A 27,639-nucleotide genomic window follows, 5' to 3' on the forward strand; every position below is an offset into this window, starting at 1 on the left:
CTTTGATAAGCCTCGCCATCTGCAGCTCTGTTCAGACCCTGCCAGACTTCAGCCTGACAAACGATAAGAACCTTGGAGACACACCTCTGGTGGGAGCGAGCTCTGTGCCAGGCTGGCGGCTCCCGGACGTTCTGCGCGGAGGTCCATCTGGGTGGCTCTGGGGTTTTAAAAAAGCAGAGTCTCCTGTCCAGCGCCTCACCCGCGGAGGTGCACTGGACCGCACTGCAGACTGGGTGCAGGCTCTGTTTGGCTGAGGGAGTACGCGCTCTTGAGGCCGGGCCTGTGCTTCAGAGCTTTGGCTGCAATGAGGGGGGCGGTGCACCCCCAGTTCATGCCACCCCGTCTTCCTCCTTCGGTACCCCCAGTTTTGGGTATCGAGATAGTTTCAGCTAGCACCCTCAGAGAGATGGGCGTGGAGCTTAGCACAGGACTTAGTGTGTAACTGACATTCAGTGCGTTCAGTTAGCGTGTTACTCCACTCAGGATCGGCCCCGAGGGGGCGTCGCAGATGTATAACAAGGCTTCTCCACGGTGCAGCTGTTCCCCAAGCAGGTGGGGGGGGGCAGGCATTTGGGGGTGGGGTGCGGGGGGACAGACAGTAAAAACAAGCGTTGTATTTAGTGGTGAGAAGGACTTTGAAGAGGGTAAGCATGTTGGGAGGGGAGGTGTCCTGTCTTATAGGCATGTTCAGGAGATGCCGTTTTTGGGTTTTTTTTTAATAAGATTTATTTATTTATTTTTGGAGACGGAAAGGAAGAGAGAAAAAAGGGGGAGAAACATCAATGTGTGGTTGCCTGTCACATGCCCCCACTGGGGCCCTGACCCACAACCCAGGCATGTGCCCTGACTGGGAATTGAACCAGTGACCCTTTGGTTCTCAGGCCAGCGCGCAATCTGAGCCACACCAGCCAGGGCAGGAGATTCTGTTTTGATAAGATGACACTTGGGCTGAGACTCCAACAACTGCAGAGTGGCTCCCCAGGCAGAGTGATGCAGGCCCCAGAACAGTGCGCACAGATGCCCTGAGGCAGGAGGACCTGGCCCTTGAGAGCGTCAGCAGGCCTGTGTGGCTGGGAGAGCCACGCTGGTGGGGGGAGCAGAGGGGACAAGCTGCTGGGAGCCAGTCTGGGGGTGTCACAACGAGACCTGGCCTCACCCTGGCCAGAGGGGTGACACAGGCTGGATTCTGCAACCATGGTGACAGGAGGGCTGCAAGGCTCTCCAGACAGAGAGGACAAGGTGTGTGGGTGGGAAGAGGTGAGTCTGGCAGGTGGCCCTGCCAAGTTTGGGGTGAAGAGGCTGTGGGAGGGGAGGTGGGTGGGCCTGGCCAGGATGTCACTGGGCAGTTGGGCCCAGAGCAGAGGCTGAGGCTGGAGACAGGCCTGTGAGAGCCTCCAGCTGCTGCGCAAGGCTGCAGGGCTGGACCAGCAGGCATCAGTGCGGTGGCTGGAGGACCGAGCCCTGGGTGCTCTGAGTGCAGAGGATGGGAGAGGAGGGCCGAGGAGAGGACAGCAGGAGGCAGAGCGGCGAAGGGGATGGGGAGAGGGCTGCGGATGCTGCAGGAGACGGGCTTCCGGGAAGAAGGGGGCATGAGCTGTGTGGGTGCTGCTCTGGGGACAGTGCGGGGGTGCTCAGGGGTCCTGGAGGCTGGCCGAGTGGGCATGGGGCCCGAGGACAGGGAGCAGAGGGGTGAGAAAAGGAGCCAGGGCAGCGGGCGGGGTCCTGGCAGGGAGAGGGTGGTTGGGGTTTGGTGCTTAGGGGAGGGAGCTGGGGAGGTGGGAGGGGTGCTTGGACCGTGGGTCTAGATTGGGGGTGGCAGTTATTAGGAATGATTAGGGGTGGCAATTGAGCAGGTAGCTGTGCGCCCTTGAGAGAGGTGAACCATGAGCTGAGAGACTGGTCATCAGAGGTCAGCTGTGCGAAGTGGTGTGGACACTGGTGGGCATGCCAGGGGCTCAGGTCCCCCAGACAGCCGTGAGGGGGTGTGGGAGGGTCTCCAGGTGGCTCTGCAGGAGGGGCTGGAGTTAGGAGGTCCCAGGGGCCAGCTCAGTGGCTTCTGTGGCGTGACCAGGACAGCCACCCCAGAGGAGCTGCGAGGCCGTTTGCTCCTGGAACCCAGTCAGCCCAAGACTGTTGGTGAAGGGAACCATCAGGAGATATGTCAATAAAAGGGAACAAGTCTGTTCACCTTGGAGTTGTCCCTAAACTCTCCTCAGAGTTCTCCCATTTTCCTCTGAATCAGGGGTGCCCTTGGGTCTGGTCCAGTGCGGGGTGGTGGAGAGAGGCCTCCAGGGCCCAGCTCTCCTGGCCGCTCCGCACTCTCCCTCCACAGTCCTAGCTGCCGTGTGTCCTGTTGGGGACTGAGAGGTGACTCCGTGCTGGTCAGTGAGCCCCCAGCACCCCTCCTAGCTCAGATGCCGCCTCCTGCAGGAAGCCTCCCAGATGCCTCTGGCTGGAAGTGCTTTTCTCCCTGGGAAGGCCTACGGTACCTCGTTTGTCTCTGTGGGTTGGCTCTTGCCCCATCCCCAGCTGGGCTTTGGTCAGCGTTCACGGATGTGCCGCGCCGTCTCTGTGCTGCAGGGTCAGGTGACACTGAGTTCAGCTGAGTTCAAGTCCCAGCATCGTCCGCGTCCAGCCAGGTCATGTGCCCATGGATCCTCCCTGAACCTCCGTTTTACCTGAAAATGGGAAACGGTCCCGCTGCCTTCACGTGGGCTGGGAGGACGCAACCATGTGGCTCGGCGCGGGGCACACGTGGAGCCCAATGGGCGTTTCTTCCCTTCAACAGGAGTCGCTGAAGGGCAGGTGCGGTGCGGCACTGTGCGCACCTCCACAGGCCAGGGCAGGCGCCCACGCCGCGTGCCCAGCAAGGCTGCGCCCGCCGAACTCGGGGCAGAGCTCTGTAAAAGTTTTCTGTAACATCTTTTAAAAATTCAGAGGGGTTGAGATACACAGTCATATTTTTCATTCAGCTCCTAGTAAAAATAGTTTGCATATGGCTATGAAAAATAAAACTTGTACAAGTTTAGGTGTGCCAGAACTGTAGTTTTTAAGTATCAGTTAACAAAAAAAGATTTTTCATATGGCTTAAAAAGGAATGAATTGTGTATGAGACTTACTGCTTTACATCAGGGTTGTTTTTTTTTTTAAATTTACTAAGACTATTTACAGAGAAAATTGCCTTGAAAACATTCAATAAATGCAAAGTGTTCTTTTTTCCATAGGCATGTCATTTTGCAATGCCTACAACTGTGAGTCTTTGAAAACATTTTATTTTATAAGAAGCCATTTAAAAGCTCATGTTTCTTATTACCATTTCGGTTTTCAACACTGGATCTTTTGACTTTTCCTAAATCACTTTTATACACAGATTTTAAAAAACATTAAAACTGTCGTCAGTGCCCTCAAGCTCATCGACGTCAACAAGACGGGCCTGGTGCAGCCGCAGGGGCTGCGGCGTGTCCTGGAGACCTTCTGTCTGAAGATGAGAGACGATGAGTACAGGACGTAAGTACAGGGAGGCTGAGCGGTTGCTCCGCAGAACTTGAGACCGCTCCCCCAAAGGGACCTGTCGGTGCCTCAGGGCCACAGTTGTCTTCCCTCCTGCCCCTCCCGCCGCCTCTCCTCTGTCCCAGCAGAGCTCCGTGGATTCTCAGGAGTGGGGGCTGAGGGTTCTGATTCCTGGGGACCCCCGGGGTGTGTGCATCTGGCCTGCAGCCCCAGCATCTTGATTAAAGCCCTCCATCACCAGCCGTCTCCTCTAGGCTGGCACCACGCCCTTCATCCCACGCGGCTCAGCTCACGGTGGACTTGTTCTCAGAACGCGTGTGGGGAGGTGTTGGGAGAAGAACGAAGAATTTTCCGCCTGCATTCATGAGTTAATGGGCTCCCTGTTGGCTTTCCGTCCTGATGGAGCAGCCGAGACTTCACTCTCCCTGGAGACCCGTTCCTGCCGAGGCCCTGGGTTGGGGGTGGGGGGCTGGTGCCACGAGGGAGAGCAAATCACTGAACGCTTAGCTGCTCCTTGGTGTTGGAAAGCCCCTTTCTTGTGCTCCTGACTCCAGGGCAGTCCTGTGCGGGCAGCCAGCTCAGCATTTTTATTTTTTATTTTTGAGCCTCCAGTAAAGTCTAGAGCATTTGGAAGGAGCCAGGTGTTTGGCTTCGGTGGCTTCTTGAGTTTTGAGTGGAAGCCACTGGAAGGAGGGCCCAAGTTCAACTTTATTTATATAGTACTCAGCTGGGAGGCCCTCAGCTCCTGCCTGTCCCCCTTTCGTGGCCGTGCCCCCAGGCTGCTCACGGAGCACACACCTCAGCGGGCCACCCAGGGGCCCGGCTCCACCTCATGGGAAACCGCTGTGCGAGTGGCTCACAGCGTCCCTCACACTGAGCAAGTCAAATGTCCACGTGACTGTCACAGGCCCTGCAGGGTCTGAAAAACAAGGAGACGTTTAAAAAATGGATATTTCCTCGTCTGCTGAATAATTTCTTTTTTCCTCTTTATAACCCACCTCAGAATATAAAAGCCATAATAGATGTTTTAATTTTTACATCTTTCCGGCTGGGAAAGTGTCCAGAATAAGATCCAAACAAAACAAATTAAATAATTTTGTGCACGTAATTATAGAACAGAAGCAACACTCTTTTAAAGCAGGCAATCAAAAAACAAAACTGTTTTATTTGACAATAAACCTTGCGTTTGGCACCGCAGTCTCCAACCTAGTAAATCTATAAAAAATGTTACTGTTTCTCCATCTCACAAGCATTGAATAATAAAGAACTCCGCACGTTTTTATTTGAGATTTTTTTAAGCCTCAGAAACAATCCTGCTTTCATGATAAGGCTTGAGAAACTTAATAGAATTGCTTTCCTTAAGGATGAGAACGTAGGAGATCAAAGCAGCCCATTTCTTCAATTGCTTTAGTGTCTCTGACTGACGCCGAAGAGCGTGCTCGTTCCCGGAGAAGCTGCTTCAGTGTTAGCGTTGCCTTTTAGTGTTTGGAGCAGGAGACACACTGCATCTTTCAATTTTTTTTTTAAATAGCTTTCTATTTCACTTCGGCCTGCAGTTCTTGGTGTGGTGGGCAGGTGTGGCCTAGGCATTGAAGTCAGGTGTGCTTGGGGTCAGGCCTGTGTCTGGCCTTTGCTTGCTCTCGGGCCATGGGGGGCCGCCACACCTCTGTGAGACTCGTTTTCTCTTAACCAGAGACCGGAGCCCTTGCAGGACCCGTATGAAGATTCCACACAATGTACAAAGCTCGCCAGGCACAGAGTAGGTGCTTCAGTCGTAGGGACGGGACCGTCATCCATCGATTGCATGGGAAGCAGCTCTCTGTGGGCTCCAGAATACCGTCCCATCTGCGTGAACAGGGGGCCAGAGAAGGCTCCCTCAAGTTTCATACTTAATCAGACCGTCCTGAGACCCACTGGGTTTTCTTTTATTGTTCATATCTTGCACCACTCTCCCTTCCATCGCCTGAAGACCAAAGGACCTGAATCCAGAGGAAATAATTTAGAAGCAGCATGAAAAACAAATTCCCTCCCTCCCCCCGTCGCTAGAGGCCAGTCTGCCGCCAGAGCCTCGGAGGGAAGCCCAAGGCTCAGCTCCAGCTGGTGAACTTGGACAGGTTTACTGGTCGGGAGGTGTCTCCCCTTTGCCCTGAGAGTCCGCCTTCCCATGTGTCCAGACTTGCCTGGGGGGGTCTCTGTGGACGTGTGGGTTCAGGTCCCTGGGAAAGTGGCCTTGGTTGTGGCATCTGAGGAATGGTTGTGTGTCCCAGGCCTTTATTCTTGTAAAAAAAGCTCTGTGAGACCCTGCAGGCTCGGGCAGCGCTGAGGCTTCGTCTTTGAAATTTCATTGATACGGCACTGTTACCACGGGCTTCTGTCTGTCTGTCTGTCTGTCTGCCTGCCTGCGCTCGGTGAACCTGCAGCGGGCACTGTAACCGAGCGTGCACTGGGCATCAGGGGAGGTCAGGGTGCTCTTTGGGGCCAATAGAAGTTTGCGGGATTGCCGGATTTTCGCAGAAAACAAGGAAGCTGGTGGCGAGACTTTCAGCAGCATCCTGACATTTTCCTGGAGCAGAGAGTGGCCACCACTTTCGGGTGGTCAGCAGACTCGAAAAGGAGCATGGTAGGGCCACTGTTTAGGTTCTGGAACTTACAGCCTTCTTGTCACCAGACGGATGCTGCGGATGAAAGAGGGAGCTATTTCGGGCGTTCTAGCGCTAACATCTGGCAACCATCATGTCTCAAGACAATTTTGCTTTTTAGAACAATAGACAAGCTTTGTCAAAGCGGGAGAAAAGGTGCTCACTGAAATGAATGCATGACATTACTCTGTTAAATTTGGAAAACAGGAAAATAACAAATACTTTAAGGGATAATTACTAACTTTGTAGAAGCAGTGCAGAATTAGATAATTATAGAAAGCAACACATATGGAGGTAATGTAACCAAACACTTAAAACTGTCATTTTTTAATAAATGTAATAATGCAAAAATTGTGTAGAAAACCATTTATCAAGTGGCAGATTTGAATAATTGGAAAAAAATCCCCATTTATCTTAACTTTTAAAAAGGATTATCCGTATATTTCAGGGAGAAACATTGGTTCTGCTTAAAAACGTCCTCTTTATAGAAATCATAGCATGGGACACGACCCCCGACAAAACCCCCCCTCGACTTGTTTTGAAACAAACTGTCACCTGGGGCCTCGGTTTCCTTAGGGAGATGATGTGCTTGGTTGAGACCGTGGGCCACGTGCCCCCCCCCCCAGCTCTAGGTTACTCTGATGAGCGACGTTTCACAGGGAGAACCTATGGCCCAGCCCCATGCTGCCAGTGACCCAGTGACCCAGTGACGAAAGGGAAGTGGGACCTAGGCTTGCTCCAAGTACAGAGGCCGCGGCTCTCCTGCCACCCACGCCCTGGCGGCCCCTGCCGCCGCCTGCCAGAGAAAGAAGTCCTGGAGGCGTCCCAGGCAGGGCTGCCCTTGGTCCCAGGCCTTCCTGCATTCACCCATGGCAGTCAAGGGCCCTCCTTAGAAGTGTCCATTTTTTAAAGAAGGGGTGACATTTCCTGGGGTCTCGTTTTCCTTTTTTTTTTTTAATAACAAATCCTCAAGATTTTATTATCACATAATAAAACAAAACACAAAACTCAGAACTGGACCACGTGGCTCTTTCTCCCCCCAGTCAGAGCGCTCGCTCTGCTCAGTGGCCAGTGCGGTCTCAGCTCTGCCGCTGGGCTCACAGTGCTCGAGCTCACTCTTCGTAGTTTCAGCATTTTTGCGGAAAATTGGCTCGGTCTGTGCGCCATGGCCACTCCGCTCCCGTCCTCACGCCCCTGCTCGCGCTGCGGGACTCCTCCGGGGGCCAGTGCTGGCCGGTGCCCTGCCAGGAAGTCCGGCGGGTTTCGGCAGTTCAAGTGGAAGAAGCGCTGGGCTGTATGTTTAATTCCGGCTCCGTTTGGAGGCACACGCTAGGATGAATACCCGCTGCGGTGGGAACACTGCCCCGCCGTCATTCCTGGTCACTGGAAAATGTTTCTGTTTCAGGTTTGCGCAGCACTACAACATTGATAAAGACACCGCGGTGGATTACAATGTTTTTTTGAAGAACCTCAGTATAAATAATAACTTAAACCTTAAGTACCACACGGGAAACCAAGGTACGTATTTTCAAAGTGGAGAGCTGAAGATGTCATGGTCCTTTGCATTGGTAATTACTCTCCTGTGGCCCTGTCTCGAGGACGTGGTGTCACACAGCGACGTGCCTTATCCCAGAGCAGTCCGGGTGTCGTGACTGGGGAGAACAACCTGCGTGTCTCACCCTCCGAAGGGTCGGCGAGTCACTGGCACGTGCGCGCCGTGGTGCGCAGCCCCGAGCCACGGCTTCCCTGCAGGCTGGACAATGGGAGCTCGTGTGTAGGGAGCCGGCAAGTGGCGGGGAGGAAATTCCAGACCCCAGATTATTTTGAAATGGTGTGTCTGCAGGTGTTGCTTGGTTCTTCCTGCTGCTTCCATCTTTCCCACAGTTTTTGACAATCAGTATGATACTCCTTTCACGATGGGGAAGAATCTTACGATAAAAGGGCAAAAAGTCGAGTAGATTTTAGGAAGCTGATGCAGGTTTAGAAGCTGGAGAGGAAGTTTGCCTTTCTTCCTCCCAGCCTGGTCGGTCGCAGAGTCTCCCTCGCAGCCCTCTGGTCCCTCGAGGCTGGGGCTTTCCTGCCTCCGAGCCCACCGCCCGTGAGCCGCTCATTCCACAGTGGTCGTTGCCGAGGGTTATTTCAGCTGAGTGCAGCCCCGCACTGACCCCTGGCACGTGGTTCACAGGCCTGCCCCACCAGCCAGCCTGAAAGGGCCCGTTCTCAGATTGTAGAGCCTCCCACCGAGGGAGGTGGTCCGGGCTCTGCACACAAGCCTTCCAAGTTCGGGAGTCACTAGACCAGGTGATCTCCAAGGGCCCTTCGTCCTTCGTGTTTTGTTAGTTCACGGGCAGGTCTGGTGCTGCCAGGCCCGCAGGGGGTGCGAAACCAAGGACGCCCTCTGTGTTTACGAAGTGTGTGTGTGTGTGTGCGCGCGCGTGTATACATATCACATAGGGCAGGTATGTGGTGTGTGTGTGTTTGTGTGTGTATACAGGGTCCAGCAGAAGCAGTGCCTGCTTAGTGTGGTCGGGAGGATAATTTTATGGGTGTAATAATTTATAGTTTTAATTTGAACATTTCACCTAAAACGTCACGTGGTGTGCTTGGGTGTGACATTGTGCTACAGAATTCCACATTTATGATTTTGTAGTAATAAAGGTGTTATTTGTGCTGGACTCTGTGTATAACATGCACATTAAATAGAGATAAAATAAGTCCCATAAAAAAGAATAATCAAAAGCAACAATTTGTCGTGTTCTGTGTAGACACTTTATAAACCTTAATTTCGGGTTTTACTTCTCTCAGTAATTTTGTGCAGTGGGTTTTAGGATCCCATTTTCAGTGAGAAGACTCGGACTTGGGGTGCTGAGTGAACGTCCCAACACCACCCCGCCGGTTCGTGGTGGGGTTGAGACTCGACCGTTCAGCTCCACAGTAAATGATTAAAATGCCTTTGAGGGAAGAACAGACGTCACAGGTGCTCACAGGGGATGGGGAGGTGGCCGAGCGGGGAGGCACTGTCGCAGGACCAGGGCTCACGGGATGTGTGTGACGGATGTCAGGGATTGGGCACCCCAGTCCCAGGCCCCGGGGCAGCGGTAGGTTCGCCCAGGCGAGATGTGAGGTGGGATCCAGCCTGACTGAGGAGCATTTTCATCCTGAGTAAGTTCATGTGCCAAGTCGATTACCATAATAGTCGACCCCACTTAATGAGCGCTCGTTCCACGCTGGGCACTCGTGTTCTTCTCAGTCACGGCAGCCAGGGGAGGCGGGCACGGGGGCGGAGGAGCAAGGGGGTGGCCACCCAGGAGTAAACAGCCACCATCAGCATCAGTGCTGGCCTCTTCCCTGCAAGTCTGTGCAGGGGAGGGACAGAGAGGAAGAGAGACATTTGGAAAAACAAGTTCATGTGCAGGGTCCGGCAGAAGTAAGGCTGCTTGAGTGTGGTTGGTTGGGTAAACACGCGGGTGTAGGAATTATAGTTTTAACTTGAATGTTTCACCTACACTGTCATATGGTGTGCTTGAGTGTGACATTGTTATGTTACAAAATTAAATGCTTAGGAATTTGTAATAAAAAGGGGCGTTTTTGTGCCGAACTCTGTATAGGCTATTTTGTGTGTTTATTTCTACTTGAGTGCTTCAGAAAAGTAGAAATTGAAATGGAGAATGAGGAAGACGTTGACTGAGTCTTGGCTGCATGTCACACGGGCGGGTCACACGTCCCTCCTTCAGACCCTTGTGGACTTCGACCCACTGCCTTCTGCTGCCAAAGCCAAATGTGCAGAAGTCCTGGGCCCCCCGCTTTCCTCCCTGGTTGGAGCTGGCTGCCTGAAGGGTTATGTACCCCCAAATTTCAGCAGTGCGGCCGGGGTATGTCTTGGTGTTGAGCTTTCTGTATCCATTTCCCAAAACAGTGTATTTTCAACTTGCCAATTGAATTATTTCTTTATGTCAAGGGTTTTTTTGAGGAGTAGTGATATGTATTTTCTAATATCTTCTGTTCCATTTTTCAGATTTTTAACCTCAGGGATGCGCATTGTCCTTGTGTTGGACCGTCTTTGTCCTCCACACCGATGACCGTCTTTCACTGAGCTTTACTCTCCTTTTCCTCTGTGTTCTCAAGGCTCATCTGAGCTCTTCTGTCTGCACCTGTGATTTGACTTTCACTGAAGTGTGTTCTGTTACTTGCTGGGTCTACTTTATTACTTCTATAATGGTCTTCCCTTTGGTCTACTATATTAGTTTTCATCTCATTTTGTTCTTTTATTATCTTCTTTTATTCTTTGACTGAATTCATGTTCTCGTTAAGAAGTTCTATAAAGTGATTCCGTATCTCGAGTCAGATTTCTTCCAAAATGGGATCTTTGCCTTTTTGCATTAGCCTCCCTTCCTGCTCTGTCCCCCTGCCTGCCCCTCAGCATTTTTCCTGTAGGGTTTGCATAATTTCAAGAAGTTTGGAGAAGCCAGCACTTTAATCCATTGTACGTCTTTAATTAACCACAGTCTACGGGTAAATGACATGACGCAAAGCCACGTGACGTGGCAGTGTCTGCCCAGCGCCTCCTTCCCGCTTTTGTTGCATCTCTGTCACACATCATACTTCCACAGACTCTGTAGGCACCGTACATTACGCGACTTCTGTTTTCTGTTGTGTTTTATTGATTGTGCTCCTCCAGTTGTCCTGGTTCTTCTCCCTGTGCCCTCTTCCACTCGGCGCCCCCACTCCCTCGGGCGGTCCCCCCAGCATTGTCCACGTCCGTGGAGCATGTGGTAAAGTTCTTTGGCTGCCCCGTGTCCTGTGCTGGACTTTACATCCCCACGGCTGCTCTGTGACTACCTGTTTGTACTTGTCACTCCCCTCACCTCTTCCCCTGTTCTCCCCCAGACCCCCTCCCATCTGGCAACCATCAGAACACTCTCTGTGTCCATGATTCTGTCTGTTCTTCTTATTTGCTTTGTTTGCTTTTTAGATGGAACTGTTGATAGTTATGTATTTTTTGCCATTTTATTGTCCATAGTTTTGATCTTGTTCTTTTTCTCAAATAAGTTCCTTTAACATTTTATATAATAATGATTTGGTGACGATGAACTCCTTTAGTGTTTTCTTGTCTGGGAAGCTCTTTATTTGCCCTCCAATTCTAAATGAAAGCTTTGCTGGGTAGAGTAATCTTGGCTGTAGGTCCCCACTTTTCATGACTTTGAATATTTCTTGCTAGTCCTTTCTTGCCTGAAGAGTTTCTTTTGAGAACCCAGCTGACGATCTTACAGGGACTCCCCCGTAGGTAACTAACTGCTTTTCTCCTGCTGCTTTTAAGATTCTCTCTTTATCTTTAACCTCTGGCATTTCGATTATGACGTGTCTTGGAAGGGGCCTCTTTGCACCGTCTTGTTGGAGACTCTCCTGCTTCCTGGACTCACATGTCCATTTCCTTCACCAAGTTAGGGAGGTTTTCTTTTGCTATGTTTTCAAACAGATTTCCATTTTCTTGCTCTTCTTCTTCTGACATCCCTATGCTGTGAATGTTGGACTTCTTGAAGTTGTCCCAGAAGCTGCTTATACTGTCCTCATTTTTTTGGATTCTTTTTTCTTCTTCTTGTTCTGTCTGATTGGTTGTTTTTTGTTTTTGCTTCCTTGGATTTCAGATCATTGATCTGAATGTCAGTGTCATCCACTCTACTGTTGATTCCCTGTAAATTGTTCTTTATTTCAGTTAGTGTATTCTTCATTTCTGACTGGAATTTTTTATGCTCCTGAGGTCCTCATTGAGTTCCTTGAGCATCCTTATATCCAGTGTTTTGAACTCTGCATCTGACAGATGGCTTATCTCCATTTCATGTAGCTCTTTTTCTGGAGTTTTGATCTGTCCTTTCATTTGGGCCATGTTTCTTTGTCTTCTTGTTTTAGCAGCTTCCCTGTGTTTGTTTCTATGTAGTAGGCAGAGCTGCTTGGACTCCGTATCTAGGTCATGTGGCCTAATGTAGTAGGTGTCCTGCAGGGTCCAGTGGCAGAGCCTCCCATATCATCCAAGCTGGGCACTCGAGGTGCACCCTTCGTGTGGGCTGAGTTCACCCTCCTCTGGTGGTTAAGCCTTGGTTGCTGTTAGCAGATCATCGGGAGGGATTTACCCAGATACAGCTGTACCCCAGGTAAACCCAGGGATTTTTGCCATTTTTTGTTTACCCCTGGGTAAACCCAGGGATTTACTTGGGGTACAACTGTGCCTGGGCTATTCCCAGACACCCGGGCACAGCTGCAAGGACTGGCTGTAACCACGTACCATCGACCTCTGCCCTCCGTGGAGGATCAGCTGTGTAGGGCAGCGTGGTGGGGCTCTGACCTGGTCTGTAGCTGCTGCTGGGTGTGCAGGCTCCCGGGTTCCCTCAGCGCCCCCATACCTTTTACCTTCTTTCAGCAGGCCAAGGTCAGCCCCCACTTTAGGCACCCTGCCTAAGCTGTACAGTGATCTGCGGTGGCTGCTACTTGTGCTGGCCTTGGAGATTCCCAGTCAAAGCCAAACTATGAATTTAAGCTGGCTGCTGCTACTGCCAGGCCTGGAGCTCATTGAAGCCAACTGTTTTTGTTTGATGGGATTTAGGAAGCTGTGAAGCATGAACCAAGACCCGCCATTCAAATGGAAAAGCAGCTTGGGTGGACCCATAAGTTGGGTGGGGCAGGGTCTCTGGGGATCTCCAAGGTGGGTCAAACAGTGTTAGCCAGGTTGATGGAGTCTCAGATATGGCACCAGCTTGCTGGCCCTGTTGGGGGAAGGTTTAGGAAAGGGACAATGGCCTCTGCTCACCTCGATGACAGACACTTCGGTTTCTCCCGCTATGCCACTGGCCTTTCATGCTGCTACTCCAGTGCTGGAGCTCAGAGGAAGCCAGTCTGAGAAGATGAATCTTACTTAGTGTGGGTTCTTTAAGAGGAACCGCTCAGGGCTCCAGAAGTTTCTTCCACTGACTCATTCTTGCTGGTTTTTGCAGCCAGAAATTTTAGGGATTTACCTTCGTGGCACTGGATCCCTGGGCTGAGGGGCCTGGGTGGGGCTGGGACCCCTCACTCCTAAGAAAGCGCTCCCAAATTTTTATCCACCACACGTGGGTGAGGGACCAGCCCACTCCGTGTCTGTGGTCCTCCTGCAAGTCTGGATGGATGTGGTCTCTTTATTCCATGGTTGTCAGACTTCCATTCAACTTGACTTCTGACCATTCTGAGTGATGGTGGTTCTGTGTTTGAGTTATAATGTCAGTGTGGTTGTGTGAGGAGGCACGTGTCTCTCTGCCCAATTTCAAATTATAACCGACCGAACCGGGTCTCATCCACATGTCGCCTTGATGTACGACCCCGCACGTAGTGTTGGGAAAGCAGGTTTTATTTATAGGATTCCAGCCCTGGGCAAGGGGGTCGGAAGCGCTCTTGCTCGGGGCCCTGCTTTCCCAGGAGCCCCAGCACTTGCCCTGCCCCCTAACAGGCTCTGATCCACAACCCAGAAGTTCCCGCGTCCTCATCCGTCCCTAAGCCAGCTGCACAAACAGGTCTCCATCCCCTCTGGAATGTGCACTTGTGGGGTTCGGGGTCACCCCCTCTCGCAGCAGCTCTCTCTCTCAGCATCTGGGTTGCGTTGTCCTCAGGCTCCACGCAGTGGCCCAAGAAGCTTGTGCCGTGTTATGCTGGACCACAGTGGAGGCCAGGGAGGCACGCGTCCCAAGAGAGTGGCTTCTCTGTAGGTCCTCGAAGAAGCAGACTGACTCAGCCTTCCCAGTCACAGTTTGGTTCAGCTTGGAGCACCCCCCAGGAACCTGTGCTTGGTTCGCCAGGTCCCCACACACCTCCAGGAGCCCTCTCCTTACATCCTGTCCTCCAGCCCGCAGGCTGCTACCTCGCTACAGACCACACAGCATCCTCCTCCTCACTATCCCAGGCCACATAGTGGAATCTCCTCTTTCAACCCACCGTTATTTTAACCTCTCAGCCTGGACCTTCCTGTGTGACCTCAGCCATCTCCTCCTGTGATGTGCTATTTTGCCAGTTCCCCCATATCTTTTACCTTCTTTCAGCTGCCATCTTTAGTCAGGGCAAGAGTCACCCATGATGCGCACGCAGGACATCCGGGGTGGGCGTCCACCTCCCCGGCTGTCTTGAGTCACTGTACTCTCAGAAAGACACACACCTTTTGCCTGGGGCTGCAACACAGCTACCAGCTAGTCATTGTTATACATAGTATCTTAGCCACCATATCTTCCACTTTCCCCTTCCCCCCATCCAGGTTTGTCGGGGTCTCAGGGGACCCCTGCTCTGCACCCCATCACAAAATGAGCTAGACCCCTTCAGAGGAAATTTAGGGACCATGGGGAGGTGGCAGGAATGACGAAGCTTCACTGAAACCTGGTGTAACTGAATGAGGTGTGGTCAGGTCTGCAGCCAGCCGATGAGGTGGCTCCTGAGGGCAGCTCTCGACCTTCAATAGCTCTTCGCCCCTGCCCCCCAAGGGGCCTGGCTTGATGGGTCCAGGGTCCCATGGGTTTCTTTAGATGTGCTGTGTGCGTCCCTGTGAGCTTCCGTCAGCAAACCAGTGCCTCCAGAGTGGAGGGGGCTAGGATGGTGTCAGCAAGTGCATGGCCAAGGCAGAGTGCGGTTTGGGCGTGGCTTCATCTTTCAGTGAGGCTGTGCCCACTGTTCTGAGCGTCTGTCCCAGGTCGAGTTCCGAAGGACTGGCTGGCTCTGTATTTTATTGTGTTGTCAGAGTCCACTGTGGAGGCCTTGCCTCTCCACAGTCCCCCCGCCCCCCCGGCCTCCCTCCCTCCCTCTCTCTCTTCCTTCCCTCCTTTTTTCTTTTGGTATGAAGTGGAATTCCAGATGACTGGCAGTTTGTTAACTACAGTTGAGTAGTTACCAGTGTGCTTCATTTGAGTGAAGCTTATTTGCAGACATGTTAGGAAATAAATCTGGGAAACCATTTGTGATTCTTTGCAGTCAGCTTTGAGGAAGAAATGCCTGTATTTTAGATTTATTTCATTATCTTTTATCATAAAAATAATACATGCTTGTTGCAAAAAAAAAAAAGCCAGAAAACACAGGAACACAGAGTAACAGTCCCCTGTAATCCACTACTTGAATCCCACCACTGTTGGCATATTATCCTCCCAGATTTTGTTTCTGATGCATGGGTGGATGGATGGACCGATGGACAGGTGGATGGATGGCTGGGTGGATGGATGCATAGGCAGATATGAAAACTAAATGTTAAAATGAGAATTAAATTATGCTAGTTGTTTTTTCCTTTTGATCACAAAACACTGTATATCAAATAAAAACTTCCACATCCATTAATTGAGACAGGCACCTTTGTTTTAAATATCTGGGTAGTATTTCACAGACCGGACAAGCCATGATTTATAAAGCCAACCTTCTCTCTATTCGCCGCCAGTTTCTTGTGTCAGTTTCTTCCCTTCTGTCAACAGTGCAGAGTGCACCCTTCCCGGTGCCAGTCTGTCGAGTGACCCACTCAGCCCCTCGCTGTCCAGTTCTAGAATGGGACTAAGGAGCGTTCAAGTTCCGGGTTCTCTCTGCACAAGCTCCAGCCCCCAGTTCCCTTATCATCCCCTTTAGTCCCTGCGGACTCGACAAGTGGGAAAACATGTTAACTTGTTTTAATTAGACTTTAAAAATTACCAGTGACTTTGAGCAGTTTTTCATACATTTGTTGGATTTTTTTAGTCCTTTTTATGTGAATTATGTGTTTATAACCTTGGTGTATTGCTCTGCTGAGTGTATCTTACTGACTTTAAGAGCTACTCCTGTATTATGGAAATTTACCTGTATTTCTCATGTGTATAACAGTAGTTTTCCCACTCATTTTTCTTTCATTGTTGTGTGTGTTTAACCAAACAAAAATAAATATATTGTCAGACCTAGTCATTATTTCAATGATTTCTTGCTCTAAAGTGTTAGTTAGAAAGAACCTCTCAGTCAACCATTGTGTATTATGTAGTATTCATCTTCATTTTCTTCTATTATAGCTTTGTTATTCTACTTGGTGTACATTTTGCTCCAAGTTTTATCCAAGAATAAGATAGCAAGGAGATTAATTCTATTTTTTTTCTAACGTGTTCATCTAGTTTCTTGAACACCATTTATTCCATAGTTCATCATGGTTTTGGTTTACTCAGGTCTCAGTTTCTACCAGTCAGGTTATGAAAAAAGGAAACTTTTAATATTTAAATGTACCTTTGACTATATCAATAGACTAAAGTTCTTTCGTTTTAATAGAGGTCTCCTGGGAGAGTCAACAAGTCAGAAACTCCAGAAGGGACTACCTCTTCAGTTCAGATCTGTCTACAAGTGTCTGGGAAGACTGTCCCTTAGATGAAATCGGGAGGACCTTTTGCCAAGAGGTGAGAGTGTTTCCCTGGTCCCTGGGTCACCGAGCACAGCAAGCAGGCAGGGAGATCGATCGGCAGCTGGGGACCATCCTGGTTTCTGAAATTAGCTTTGGGCCTGCCTCCGCCCCTGACTCCACCCCCGCCCCTGACTCGACCCCCGCCCCTGACTCCACCCCCGCCCCTGACTCCACCCCCCACGCCAGCTCCTAGTAACGGTAATGCAGTGGCCTGAGGGCAGGGATGTGGCATTGATTTAAGGGCTTTCTCTGCACTGCTTACACACTAACGCTTAAAAGAAATACTTCAGCCATATAAAAACACGAAACAACTTTGTTGAGAGAATAAAGAAAAACGTGAATGAATAAAGAGGCCTTTTCTAGTTCTTAGATTGGAAGATTCATTATTAATGCCTGATCTCCCTACGTGTACAGGAAGAAAGAGATGTGTTTTATACACACACGCGCGCGCACACTTTATTTCTAAAAGTTGTAATAGAGGACTTGTCCTATCACATATAAAATGTCTGTAAAGGCACAATAATGTAGATAGCCTGTCACCTGCACGGCCACGGGCATCGGAGTTGATTAGAGCTGTGGTTGGATAACAGACCAGTTTCACAGGCCGGTGTAGCCATGGCAGGAGGTCCGGTGGGCCGGGCGGGGCAGCCGCTCATCGCCAGGGTAGCCCGCCAGCTGGCCACCAGCGGGGAGCTGGCCCTTCCACTCTTCACACCAGAGCAAATTCTGTGTGCAGCCACTGTTTACATTTAAAAATAACGTGGGCGAAAAATTTTTAATTTTGACATTTAGATTTTTAAACGTGAAGTACAGCCCGAAAGCCATTCAGAAAAAGACCGATGAATTAGACTGCATTGGAATGAAGAAGCTTCCTACGGAAACGTCTGTATAAACAAAGGACAAACTTGGAGGAATATGTGCACAGAAATGATAGATAAATGATAACCGCTCCTAACAGACATAGAACTTCCACAAACCATTAATATAAAACTTTTGGTGGAAGATTGTCAGTGAAGAAATTAAGAGCAGCCAATGCTGGTCAGGTGTGCGGAGGGAGCGCCTCTGCACACTCGGTCAGGCGGTAGAACTTCCTGTTGTCGTTGTTCGTGAATTATACTGTTTTCCTGAAAACCTGAGCATTACAAAGCACATGGCCGTTAAAACAATGTGAGCAGTTCTGAAAAGTATAAAGAGGAAAGGAGTAAAAAATGATTTAAAACCTACCACTACCCAGCAATAATCAAAGGCAACATTCAGAGAACATAATTCTAGGCCTCGCTCTGTTCTCAGCCGCAGGACAGCTGCCACAGTGGGTGGGCGAGTGGGTAAGCAAGAAGAAGGCATGTGGAGTTTAAATGTTTTGGGGGCCACCTACCTGCCAGGGGTCTGTTACCATCCTTGTTCCCAGCTGGGGAAGCTGAGGCACAAAGAGGCCCCAGGATGTGCCTGAGGTGACCCTGGAGCCGCGTTTCAAACCCAGGCCTCGCCCACAGCGCTGTCCTCAAGTGAAATGAAGTCGCGTCTGAGCTCTGGACAAATGTTCCACCAGCTCAGGAGCTGCTGGGTCCCAGAAGGGAGTGGGAGGCAGGAAGAGCGACTGAGAAAGCCGTGAGGAACTGGAGAAGTGAGGGGGTTTGAAGGATGTCTTCATTACAGACAGCAAGGGCTGCTCTCTGCGGAGCTTCCCGCTGCCCCTCCCCCCTCAGGGTTTTTGCTGTTTGCACTGGTTCTTCGAATTCCTTGTGTTTGCACTGCGCCCCGTTACAGAACTTCCCCAGTGGTTTTGCCTTCTTTTTGTTGGTACATGGCCTCACCCCCACGCTTTTTCCCTTTCCGAGTTCTTTGTTCTGGTTTAGTCTCTGGTTGGCTGCTTTCACTGTGTAGTAATTTCCTCAAGGAAGGCTCAGGGGTGCTCTTCCCTTCGTTTTTCATTTCGGAGACTCGCTGCCTTTTGCTCTTTGACTCGGGCACAGACATGGCGGGGTCTGGCTCTCCCCTCTCCCCCCCCACTGCTGCATTTCCCATTGTCCTCTGGCCCTGGGCGTTCTTGAGAAGAAGCCTGAGGCCAGCTCATTTTTTCCTTCCCTTGTAGATGATTGTTTCCCTGCCTAGATGCCTGAAGTATTTCTTCTTGATGCTGGAAATTAAAAAGCAAAATTAGGCCAAGTTGGCGTGGGGCACTTAATCCAAGTTTCCTGGAGCCCAGCAGGTTCTTTGCTGCACAGATTAGTTGTTTTATTCCGGGGAGGTTTCCCTGCTCATTCACTGAATCTCCTCCCTCGCTCCGCCCTTTCCCCCTCCCTCTGCCGGTCTTCCCTCTGTTCTTCCTTCTGGGGTCCCCCCGGTTACCTGCACCAGGATCATCTGTCTGTGCCTGTCCTCCATCACGTCATCTTCCTGGAATTGCTTTCACCGCCTGCCGCTTCCTCTGCCTTCAGAGGCCGTGCCTTTACTGTTTGTTTGAATTTCAGTCTTGTCGCTTATTCTTGCTGTTTCTAATTTATTATTTCATGTAATGATGTTGCTTTTGTTTTCTATTTTCTTACCTTTGAAATATCCTTTCTCATGGCTTTTATTGTTTTACCATCTTGTCTTCAAGCTTTTCCTTTAATGAATTTATATTTTTATTTAGTTCCTTTTAATGGCACGAAACCTTTACAGGTGATACATTGTTTCTCTACTGTTTCCACACAAACTGGGTTCTTTGTCTTTTGCTTGATACTTGTTTCTTGTTTTCCTTTTTTTGTAGTGTTACCGGTTTCACTGCTGTAGAGTGCCCCAGGATCCTAATCTGCACAAATCATACACTCCCCCAGGGATGGCCACTTGAATTGCTCCCTGCTTTGTGCTCACGCACACGTGCTGCCTTACGTGGGGTGGCGCACACCGTCCCGTGCACATGTGAAAGCTTCCCTAGGAATCGCACCTGTGCGAGATGACTCGCCGGCGTGTAGGGAGCTCGCTCCTCAGCTCTCCTTGGCAGTGCCCCTCCTGCCGCAGGTGAGAACGTCTAGCGTTCTGAGTGCCTACCCGCACTTGACATCGTCAGAGCTTTAAATTTGTATTGTTCTGGGGCAGGTGGAGTGCCGCTCAGCCGTGATTTTAATTTTCATAAGTTTTGTTTTTTAATTGATGTGTCAAATAGTTTTTTGCAACCTTCCTTTGGAACATTTTTTGTTAAAAAAAATTTATTTTCAGCAACCATTTAATGAGTGCCTACTGCATGCTGAATTATTCTTCATCCTAGGTAATTAGTGGTGAACTAAAGGGGGACAGTCCCTGCTCTCACGGGAAGGTCACGGCGACTGCGTGACTGAACTTCAGGGAGAGGTGCACCAAATAAACACACTCAAAATCAGACTCACACATAGTCATAAATACAGCTCGTCTTGAGTGGTGTGACAGCAAAGGACGGGTGTTAAGAGAGAGGACAACAGGGAGACCTTATTTAGATTGGGGATCAGGGAAACATTTACACAAACCGAATGCGTAACCGTGGGAAAGGAGCGAACCCTTCAGGCATCCACAGGCAGCGTGACGGCCTGCCATGTATCACTGAAAAGCGTGATGGAGGTAGATAGATGCTTGTTCTTACAGGAAGATATTCACGACATGTTGTTAAATGAAAAAGCATTTGTCAAACGTGAAGGCACAGTATGATCCCATTTTTAAAAAAAGATTTTATTTATTTTTAGAGAGAGGGAAATGGAGAGAGGGAGAGAAACATCAGTGTGTGGTTGCCTCTCGCACGCCCCCTACTGGAGACCTGGCCTGCAACCCAGGCTTGTGCCCTGACTGGTGATCCAGCCGGCGACGCTTTGGTTCACAGGCCAGCACTCAATCCACTGAGCTGCACCAGCCAGGGCTGATCCTTTATAAAATTTTATGTTTATATGATTATCATGGGAGCTTTGGGAGCACTGTGTATAAAAATGGGTAGTGAGACTTCCAGGCACCTTCATGTCTTTTTTTATATTTTACAGAATTGCTTGCATATTTATCTTTTGCTTCATTGTAAACAGTGACAATGAGAATCCTGAAGGGTTATGCTTGTCTCAAAGGCACTATGTTTCACTCCCTGCTCTTTTTCTGCTGCCGCCAGCAACCCTTTCCTGAAGCAAATTTTACTGGAGGCCAGGTGTCAGTAAGAGGGTCAAAGTGGACTCCCACATCCAGTGAGCACCCCGAGGCCCGACTCCACTCCACGGGGCCTCCCCCAGGCACTCCGCCTCCCTGAAAGAGAGGTGCGCACATTTAGCCACACTTCGGGTTCACTTTACGCAACTTTCTGAGAAGCTTGAGCTCCATGAGTCTCAAAGTCTTTTCAAAGACTTTCTCGACAGATTTCCAATATTTCTGGACAGTCCAAGGAACTTTTAATGAGTCTCCTTATTCCTTCTGTGGGTCCAGACTCTTGCACATGTAGTTCCAGGCTCCAGCGGCTCAGAGAGCCACCTTTTACCCCAAGGCGGTGGCAGTTTTGTTCATCTTACCCCAGCCAGCAGGAAAACTGAGATCAGACAAAGTGGAGAGAGCTGGAAATACTGGGGAATATTGTTATTACTCGATAATAAACCGCAAGAAAACCTCTGGAAAGAAAACCAATCTTCATAGTATTTTTATGAGTCATATAAAAATCAGCGGTGAACCTACTTCAGTGCATTTTAGGAGTCCCATAAGGAAAGCGCCTTCACCCTGGTTCTTTGTAATTCCCCCGTCAACAAAAAAAGAATAATTAAAGAAATGTCCAGTGTATACTGTTTATGCAATCCTTATATTAGTAATTTTCCTTACTACAAAGGCTACTTGTATTTTTAATAAAATGTTGCCAGCTTTTTTGTTTGATCGCCCGACTTAATCAGGGGGAGCCTGGGGGCAGGCTTGCAGCAGGGGAGGGCTCCCAAGTATATTGAGAAAGATGTATCAAACTGGCAGCCCATCCCCCCAGCACCGGCTCTGAAGTTCTCGGAGCCGCAGCACGCGCTGCCTTCCCGGAGAAGCGGTCTGCCTTGCCGCTCGCGTGGCTGTGACTGGCGACGCTGTTGTGTAGAAGCTCATCAATTAAACATTTGAGGTTCAGCACATGCCATGGTAACCTTTTTGATCACTTTTCGGAGAGGAAAATGGGAAGGGATTTCAGCAAAAAAAAAAAAAAAAAAAAGTGGCTGAAAAGCTCGGTGAAGTCGATTACCGTGGAGGCAACGCTCTCATTTTCTCTCCTCACAGTTTTCAAGGTCCCGTGAAAAGATTGAAAAAGCCCTGAGTGCGGGGGACCCCTCCCAGTGTGGGTACGTGTCTTTGAATTACCTCAAGATCGTCCTGGACACCTTTGTACGCCGACTGCCAAGAAGAGTTTTCATCCAGTTAATGAAAAGGTAAGAGCCCCGTTGTTTCCTTGACGCCTTCCTCCCCAAACGTCAACCTCGAGGATGAGGAACAGCTTCATTTATTTTTTATTAATGTTTTGGGCTTTTTGCTATTGAAAATTTGAAACGCACGAGACAGTGAGGAGAAGCAGGGAAGGGCCCGCTGCCAGCCCCAGCGGTCAGCTGCCGCCCAGCGTTCCGTGCCCGCGCTGGCCGTTCCCCCACCGCCCCAGGGGGCTGGGGACAAGTCCTGGACACCATGTTTCCCCGAAAAGGCCTCACCGTGTCTCTCAAAGACAAGGATTCTTTTTAAAAACATGGTGAAAACACCGTTTTCACACCTCACAGAATTGTGGAGGATAACAATGAACATCCAATCAGGGTTCAAATTTAACTGATTGTCTCATATTTTCTTTATGGTTTATTCGAGTCAGGATCCAAGTAAGGTCTGCACATTTCAACTGATTGACTCACCACAAGTCTTCGTAATCTCTGGGCCCCTCTCCCTTTGCTGACTGTTTTCCTGGTGAGGCCTTCGTAGGAGAAGTCTGGGCTGTTTGTTACGTGGAGTTTCTTTTTGTTTTTTTATTTTATTTTATTTTAATTTATCTTTAGAAGGAAAGGAGAGAGGGAGAGAAACATCAATGTGTGGTTGCCTCTCGTGAGTCCCCTGCTGGGAACTGGCCTGCAACGTAGGCTTGTGCCCTGACTGGGAATCGAACTGCGATCGTGTGGTTTGCAGGCCCGCACTCCATCCACTGAGCTACAGCAGCCAGGGCTACGTGGAGTTTCTCCCAACGTAAATCTGACTGACTGCCCCACAGCAACGTGGATGTGTCCTCCTGTCGGCCCCCAGCCCCACGCGGATACAGACCCACGTTCAACCTGGGGCGGGCGTGCGTGGACAGGCGGTCTCTCTTTTCAGGACATCAGCAGCCGCGTGAGGTGGGGGGATGCGTGACTCTCCAGGGGCGCTGTTCCGCCTGGGCCATTTCTGCTTCTGCTGGTCGGAGCCCGCCCCAAACCGGAACCCCCTCCGCAGGGAGGTGGCAGCAGCGAGACACCATCGACACAGGAAGGCCAGGGTGTCCTTGGCTCTCACTCTTACTTACGCATCTTCAGAGTGAGTCGGTTTCCTAGCATCCTCCAAAAGTGAACGATGAGCAGTTTTTCTTAAAAAATATTAGTGTGACCCTGGCCAGGAGGCTTAGTGGGTTGGGTGTTATCCTGTACACCAAAAGGTTGCAGGTTCAATCCCCAGTGAGGGCGTATACATAGGTTGCAGGTTCAATTCCCGGCCGGGATGTGTACAGCTGGGGGCAACTAATTGATGTTTCTCTCTCCTTTCCTCTCTCTAAAATCAGTGAACATATCCTTAGGTGAGGATTAAAAACTGTTTACATATGGTATTATGAACTCAGGGATGTAAGCTTATTTGATGTGTCTCAGTCCATTAGAGTTGTTCTCACTGACAAGCGGTCTGTTCCATCTTGGCCAGTGGGGACCTTTTGGCGTTGGCCTGAGTCCTGCTGATGTGACCCTCAGAGCCCCCGGCAGCTCTCTGGCTTCCTGTGGACAGTGCTGCAGGCGGCCCGGGCACATCCCTCGCCCCCACCTGGAGGCAGCCATTTCTCCAAGGAGCCCTGTTTCCTTTCGGTTGGAACCTCACTCTGGGTGAGGAACACTGCCTCGCAGGGGCCTGGTCCTCTGCCCGGGTGACTCGGGGGACCTTTTCTCAGGAGTGGCACTGAAGCTAATGGGAAGACCGTCCTGTGAAACTCCAGTCACTGCGGGGCACCACGGGGCTACCCTGGTGCAGGGAGCGGGGAGAGCAGCACTGAGCCGGGCCAGCGGGGCCACCCCCGCGGCAGCCCTCCTTCTCAGCGCCCGCGTGCTCGGAGTCACCGCGCGGGGCCGCACGGCCTCTGCAGCGGAAGGGAGTCTGGCCCTGGGGTATTCCCGTGGGGCAGCAAACAGCTTTATCATCCTGCCTGTGCATGGGAAGGATTTGTAGGGGTGACTTTCTTGGATAACTAAAAGTTATATAGACATTTTTAATTTCATTTTCAGAATTGTACAAATAATAATTTAATAGTAATAAGAAAAATGAGAGACAAACATCACCATCCACCTTACATAACAAATTTACTGTTTTCATTTTCCTACAATTCTGTTCCGTTTGTATCCACATAGATATATAATTTTTACATATTTGTAATACAAGCATATCTACAGTTTTATGTTGTGCTTGTAAAATAGGAATGCATATTACAGACATTCTTCATATTGTCTTCATAGTCTTCCAAATTATAATTTTAATGGATACATACCGAGTGTGTCTCTCTGCCAGACATTGGGGGCGGTGCCGAGAACGCAGCCGGAAACGACAAACAGCCCAGGCTTGTGGGGCTGACAGAACGGAGGGGGCTCCGAAGACTCTGACCTGGGCTGGAGTGGGCGGATGGAGGGCCAAAGACACCAGCTCCAGGCTGTCCCGATGACCCGGACTAGCCAGGGTCTTCGGACTCGTGCCCTTGACCCCACTCACCCAGACTGCCGGTGGGACAGGCACAAGAGACTGTAGCAAGGTGGGTGCCCAGGCGCTGACGGTGTGAGCTGCGAATCCAGTGTGTCCCCTGGTGCACGGCACTGGGAGAAAAGCTTCCCACATCTATTCAGCTAATCCCCGAATAGTCACCCCTTTTCTCCCTCTGACTTCCGTGCCCCTCCTCGCCCGCTTGGTGTTAGAACACCCGTAACAGCCTTTTCTGATCAGTATCTGTCAGGTACATCTCTCCCCAGCCTTTACTTTTGTTCTTTGGTTGTCATGTTCTGGGCGTGTGTCTTCTAAAATAGCAAATACCTGTGCTTTCACAACTCCCAGATGAGCATCTCTGCCTTTCTAATGGTGAAGTCCAGTCTGTTTCCATTTACTGTGGTGGCTGTTGGGGACTCTCCCACCACTTTATCTCAGACTCTCTCACTCTGCTGTCCTTTCGAGTCCTTCTCGGTCAGGTTTGGGTCTGAGTTTTCCTTATCACTCTTCTTTTCCTCTCCACTGCCTTGAGACTTAAATATTATAGTTCTGTTCTTGTAGAGAGTACCCTTAAATTTTTAGCATATTCTAAACTGATAAAGCATAAAGTTAATATTTCTGCTGTCATGAGTAAAACGAGCACCTTTAACTTACATGTTACCGTTGCCTAGTGCTTTGATCCTGCCCCCGTTTAAAAAATCTTCACTCAAGGATATTTTTATTGGTTTTAGAGAGAGAGGAAAGGAGGGAGATAGAGAGAGAGAGAGGAACATCGATAGAGAGAGACATTGATCAGTTGCCTCCTTCCTGTACATGCCCTGACCAGGGACCGAAACTGCAACCTTGGTATGTGCTCTGACCGGGAATTGAACCTGCAACCTTTTGGTTTTATGGAGGACCCCAACCCCTGAGCCACCTGGCCAGGGCCTGCCCACACCGTGCGGTGTCCTCGCGTGCACCCCGAGTCTGCTCCTCGGCCTCGTCTCTGGACCCCGTCTCCTGAGGGGCCTTGGTGAGGCCCCGTGCGTGGGGAGTGCAGACTGCGTTCCAAAGTGTCCATTTCCCCTTACTCCTTAAGGAAGATTTACAGGGAAAGGATCCGTGTCTGGGCTGTTTTCTCTGAGCACCTTGAAGCTGTTGTTTGCGGGGTTCTGGCCTCTCTTCTTGCCACTGAGAGTCTGCTGTTTAGCGCCGACACTTTGTAAAAGGCTAGTTTTTCTGGTTGCCTTTACGATCGATCTTCTCTTTATTTAGACTGCAGTGTCCCTGCAGTGCGCCTGGGTACAGATGTCCGTTTATTTAACCCTCCTGTCTCACTCTGAGGATTCGTGTCTCTCACGGACTTGAGAACGTTCTCGGCTCTCATGCTTTGGTCATCGTCCCCACCGCGTTGCCCAGGTCTCCCGTCTGGTGTGTGCTGGACCTTCTCGTCCACTTGCCGCGTCTCCTAGACTCTCTGGTGTCCCATGTCCTTGTCTCTCTGGGCTGCAGCCCTATAATCCGCTCAACCCCAGGTCTCCCCACCCCAAGTGGGCATGACGGCAGACGCGGACCCGGGGAGGCCACGGCACCCACGCGCCTTCCTGCGGCTCTGGAGCTGGCTCCCTCCTGGCCTAGCGCCTGCGCACAGCCCCCCCCGGTTTCCGCTTCAGCTGTGTGTGTAGAACGATTTCGAGATATTTACTCCCGCCGTTGTAGGTATAGTTGGTACGTTTCCATGTGATTAGACCAGGAGGTTGGGGGAGATCCACTGTGTCGCTGGAGATCTTACCCTCATGCCCTCCTGCGAGCAGGGCAGTTAGAAACGTCTCCAAGGAGTAAGCGGAACCCGGCGGAGCCAGCGGGGAGCGTGCTCGGGAGCTGCACGTGGATGGTTGGAGAGCACACGGCGTTCTCAGAGGCGCTGCTTCCGTTGGGGCCGGACCGACTTTGGGGCTCTTCTACTGTACCCATCAGAACGTATCCATTTTATCATCATGTGAGTGTTCAGGTTCTAGTTTTTCATGTGACTGTTCATTCATTTGTTCAGTCTAGTCAGTCAACAAGTAGTTCTTGAGCGCTCGCTGGGCACCAGGCTTGTGCCAGACACCAGGGACTCGTGGGACAGACAGTGAGGGAGACACCGCCCTGCCCTTGAGGGGCTCAGCAAGCGTGTGGTTACTGAGCTCAGGTGTGTGGGGTTAGGAGCGGTGGGGAGACGCGGCAGGGACTGTCATGGAGAGTAACGGCAGACTCAGACTCTTCCAGAATGGCGGGGTAAGGCCTCTCTGAAAACTCGAGGTTTAAACCAAGGCCTGAGAAGTTGGGGGAGCAGCCGTGGAAGAACCTCCCCAGGGGGGCCTGGCCTAGGTGTTGCCCACACAGTGTGTGTGTTCTGGGCCTGGCAGAAGCCAGTGCGTCTGGAGCCGAGGTGAGGAGGAGAGGCCGGCCTGGCCAGGGGCCCTTGGGGTGGAGTCAGGGCCGGGTGCTGGGGACACATGGCTCTTCCCTTTGGCAGGCACCTGCCTCCCTCAGAATGTCTTTCTGAAAGCCGAATTCAAGGCCAGAGTGTGGAGGCTTTTGTGAATTTTTATGAGGATTGCAAAATTATTCTCCAAAAGCGTGGTTTACAGTGCCACTGACATTTGTGTGACTATTCTAGTTCCGTTTCCTTTCCAGTGTGAACGTCCACATCGTTTTAGAATATTGATAACCGAGGGGATCAAAATGGTGCCTCGGTATTGGCTTAACTCATCATTTTTGAAGTGACACTGAGGTCGCCATTTCCCGAGGCCGGGCCCTGCTGTGTCTCCCCAACGGGAGTCTCCTTGTGCCCCAGTCACCTAATGGCTCCACCGGCGGTTTTTAAATCGGTGTTACCAATTGTTTGATTAGCCCAGGGCTGTCAGACTCGTTGTCGCTGGGGCCGCGTCGGCCTTGCAGCTGCCTTCAAAGGGCCAGATGTAATTTCAGCTCCTTAACTGTTGAGGAGTAGCTAGGTTTATGCAGTCCTGAAATTGTTTCGGCCCTGTGAAGGCAACCGCGAGGCTGATGTGGCCCCAGTGACAATGCATCTGACACTCCCAGTGTAGCCGGTTTTTAGTAGGTCGATAACCGGGCGCAGGTGCCCGCCCGCAGAGGCGCTGCGGCCATGTCCCCCGGCCCGCGGGCCCCCTCCTCGTGCGCGGTGGCTCTTCACTTGAAGTT

The 27,639-nt window shown here is 50.7% G+C and overlaps 1 protein-coding gene across 3 annotated transcripts in view; it reads left to right on the forward strand.

Moving 5' to 3' along the window:
• EFCAB6 (EF-hand calcium binding domain 6) overlaps positions 1–27,639 on the forward strand; it is a 156,124-nt gene that overhangs the window by 42,743 nt on the left and 85,742 nt on the right. For 2 of the 3 annotated variants that reach the window (XM_053662262.1, XM_053662261.1), the window contains 4 exons: positions 3,371–3,507; positions 7,555–7,667; positions 16,422–16,546; positions 21,778–21,926. In XM_053662262.1, coding sequence (XP_053518237.1) covers positions 3,371–3,507; positions 7,555–7,667; positions 16,422–16,546; positions 21,778–21,926 — 524 coding nt within the window. Of the gene's footprint in view, positions 1–3,370; positions 3,508–7,554; positions 7,668–16,421; positions 16,547–19,509; positions 19,552–21,777; positions 21,927–27,639 lie in introns of those variants that run through there. The other variant, XM_053662263.1, reaches the window with a different exon arrangement.

Source organism: Artibeus jamaicensis, unplaced genomic scaffold, assembly GCF_021234435.1.
Source record: "Artibeus jamaicensis isolate MK-2021 breed Jamaican fruit bat unplaced genomic scaffold, CSHL_Jam_final contig_233, whole genome shotgun sequence".
NCBI classification, from domain to species: Eukaryota; Metazoa; Chordata; class Mammalia; order Chiroptera; family Phyllostomidae; genus Artibeus; species Artibeus jamaicensis.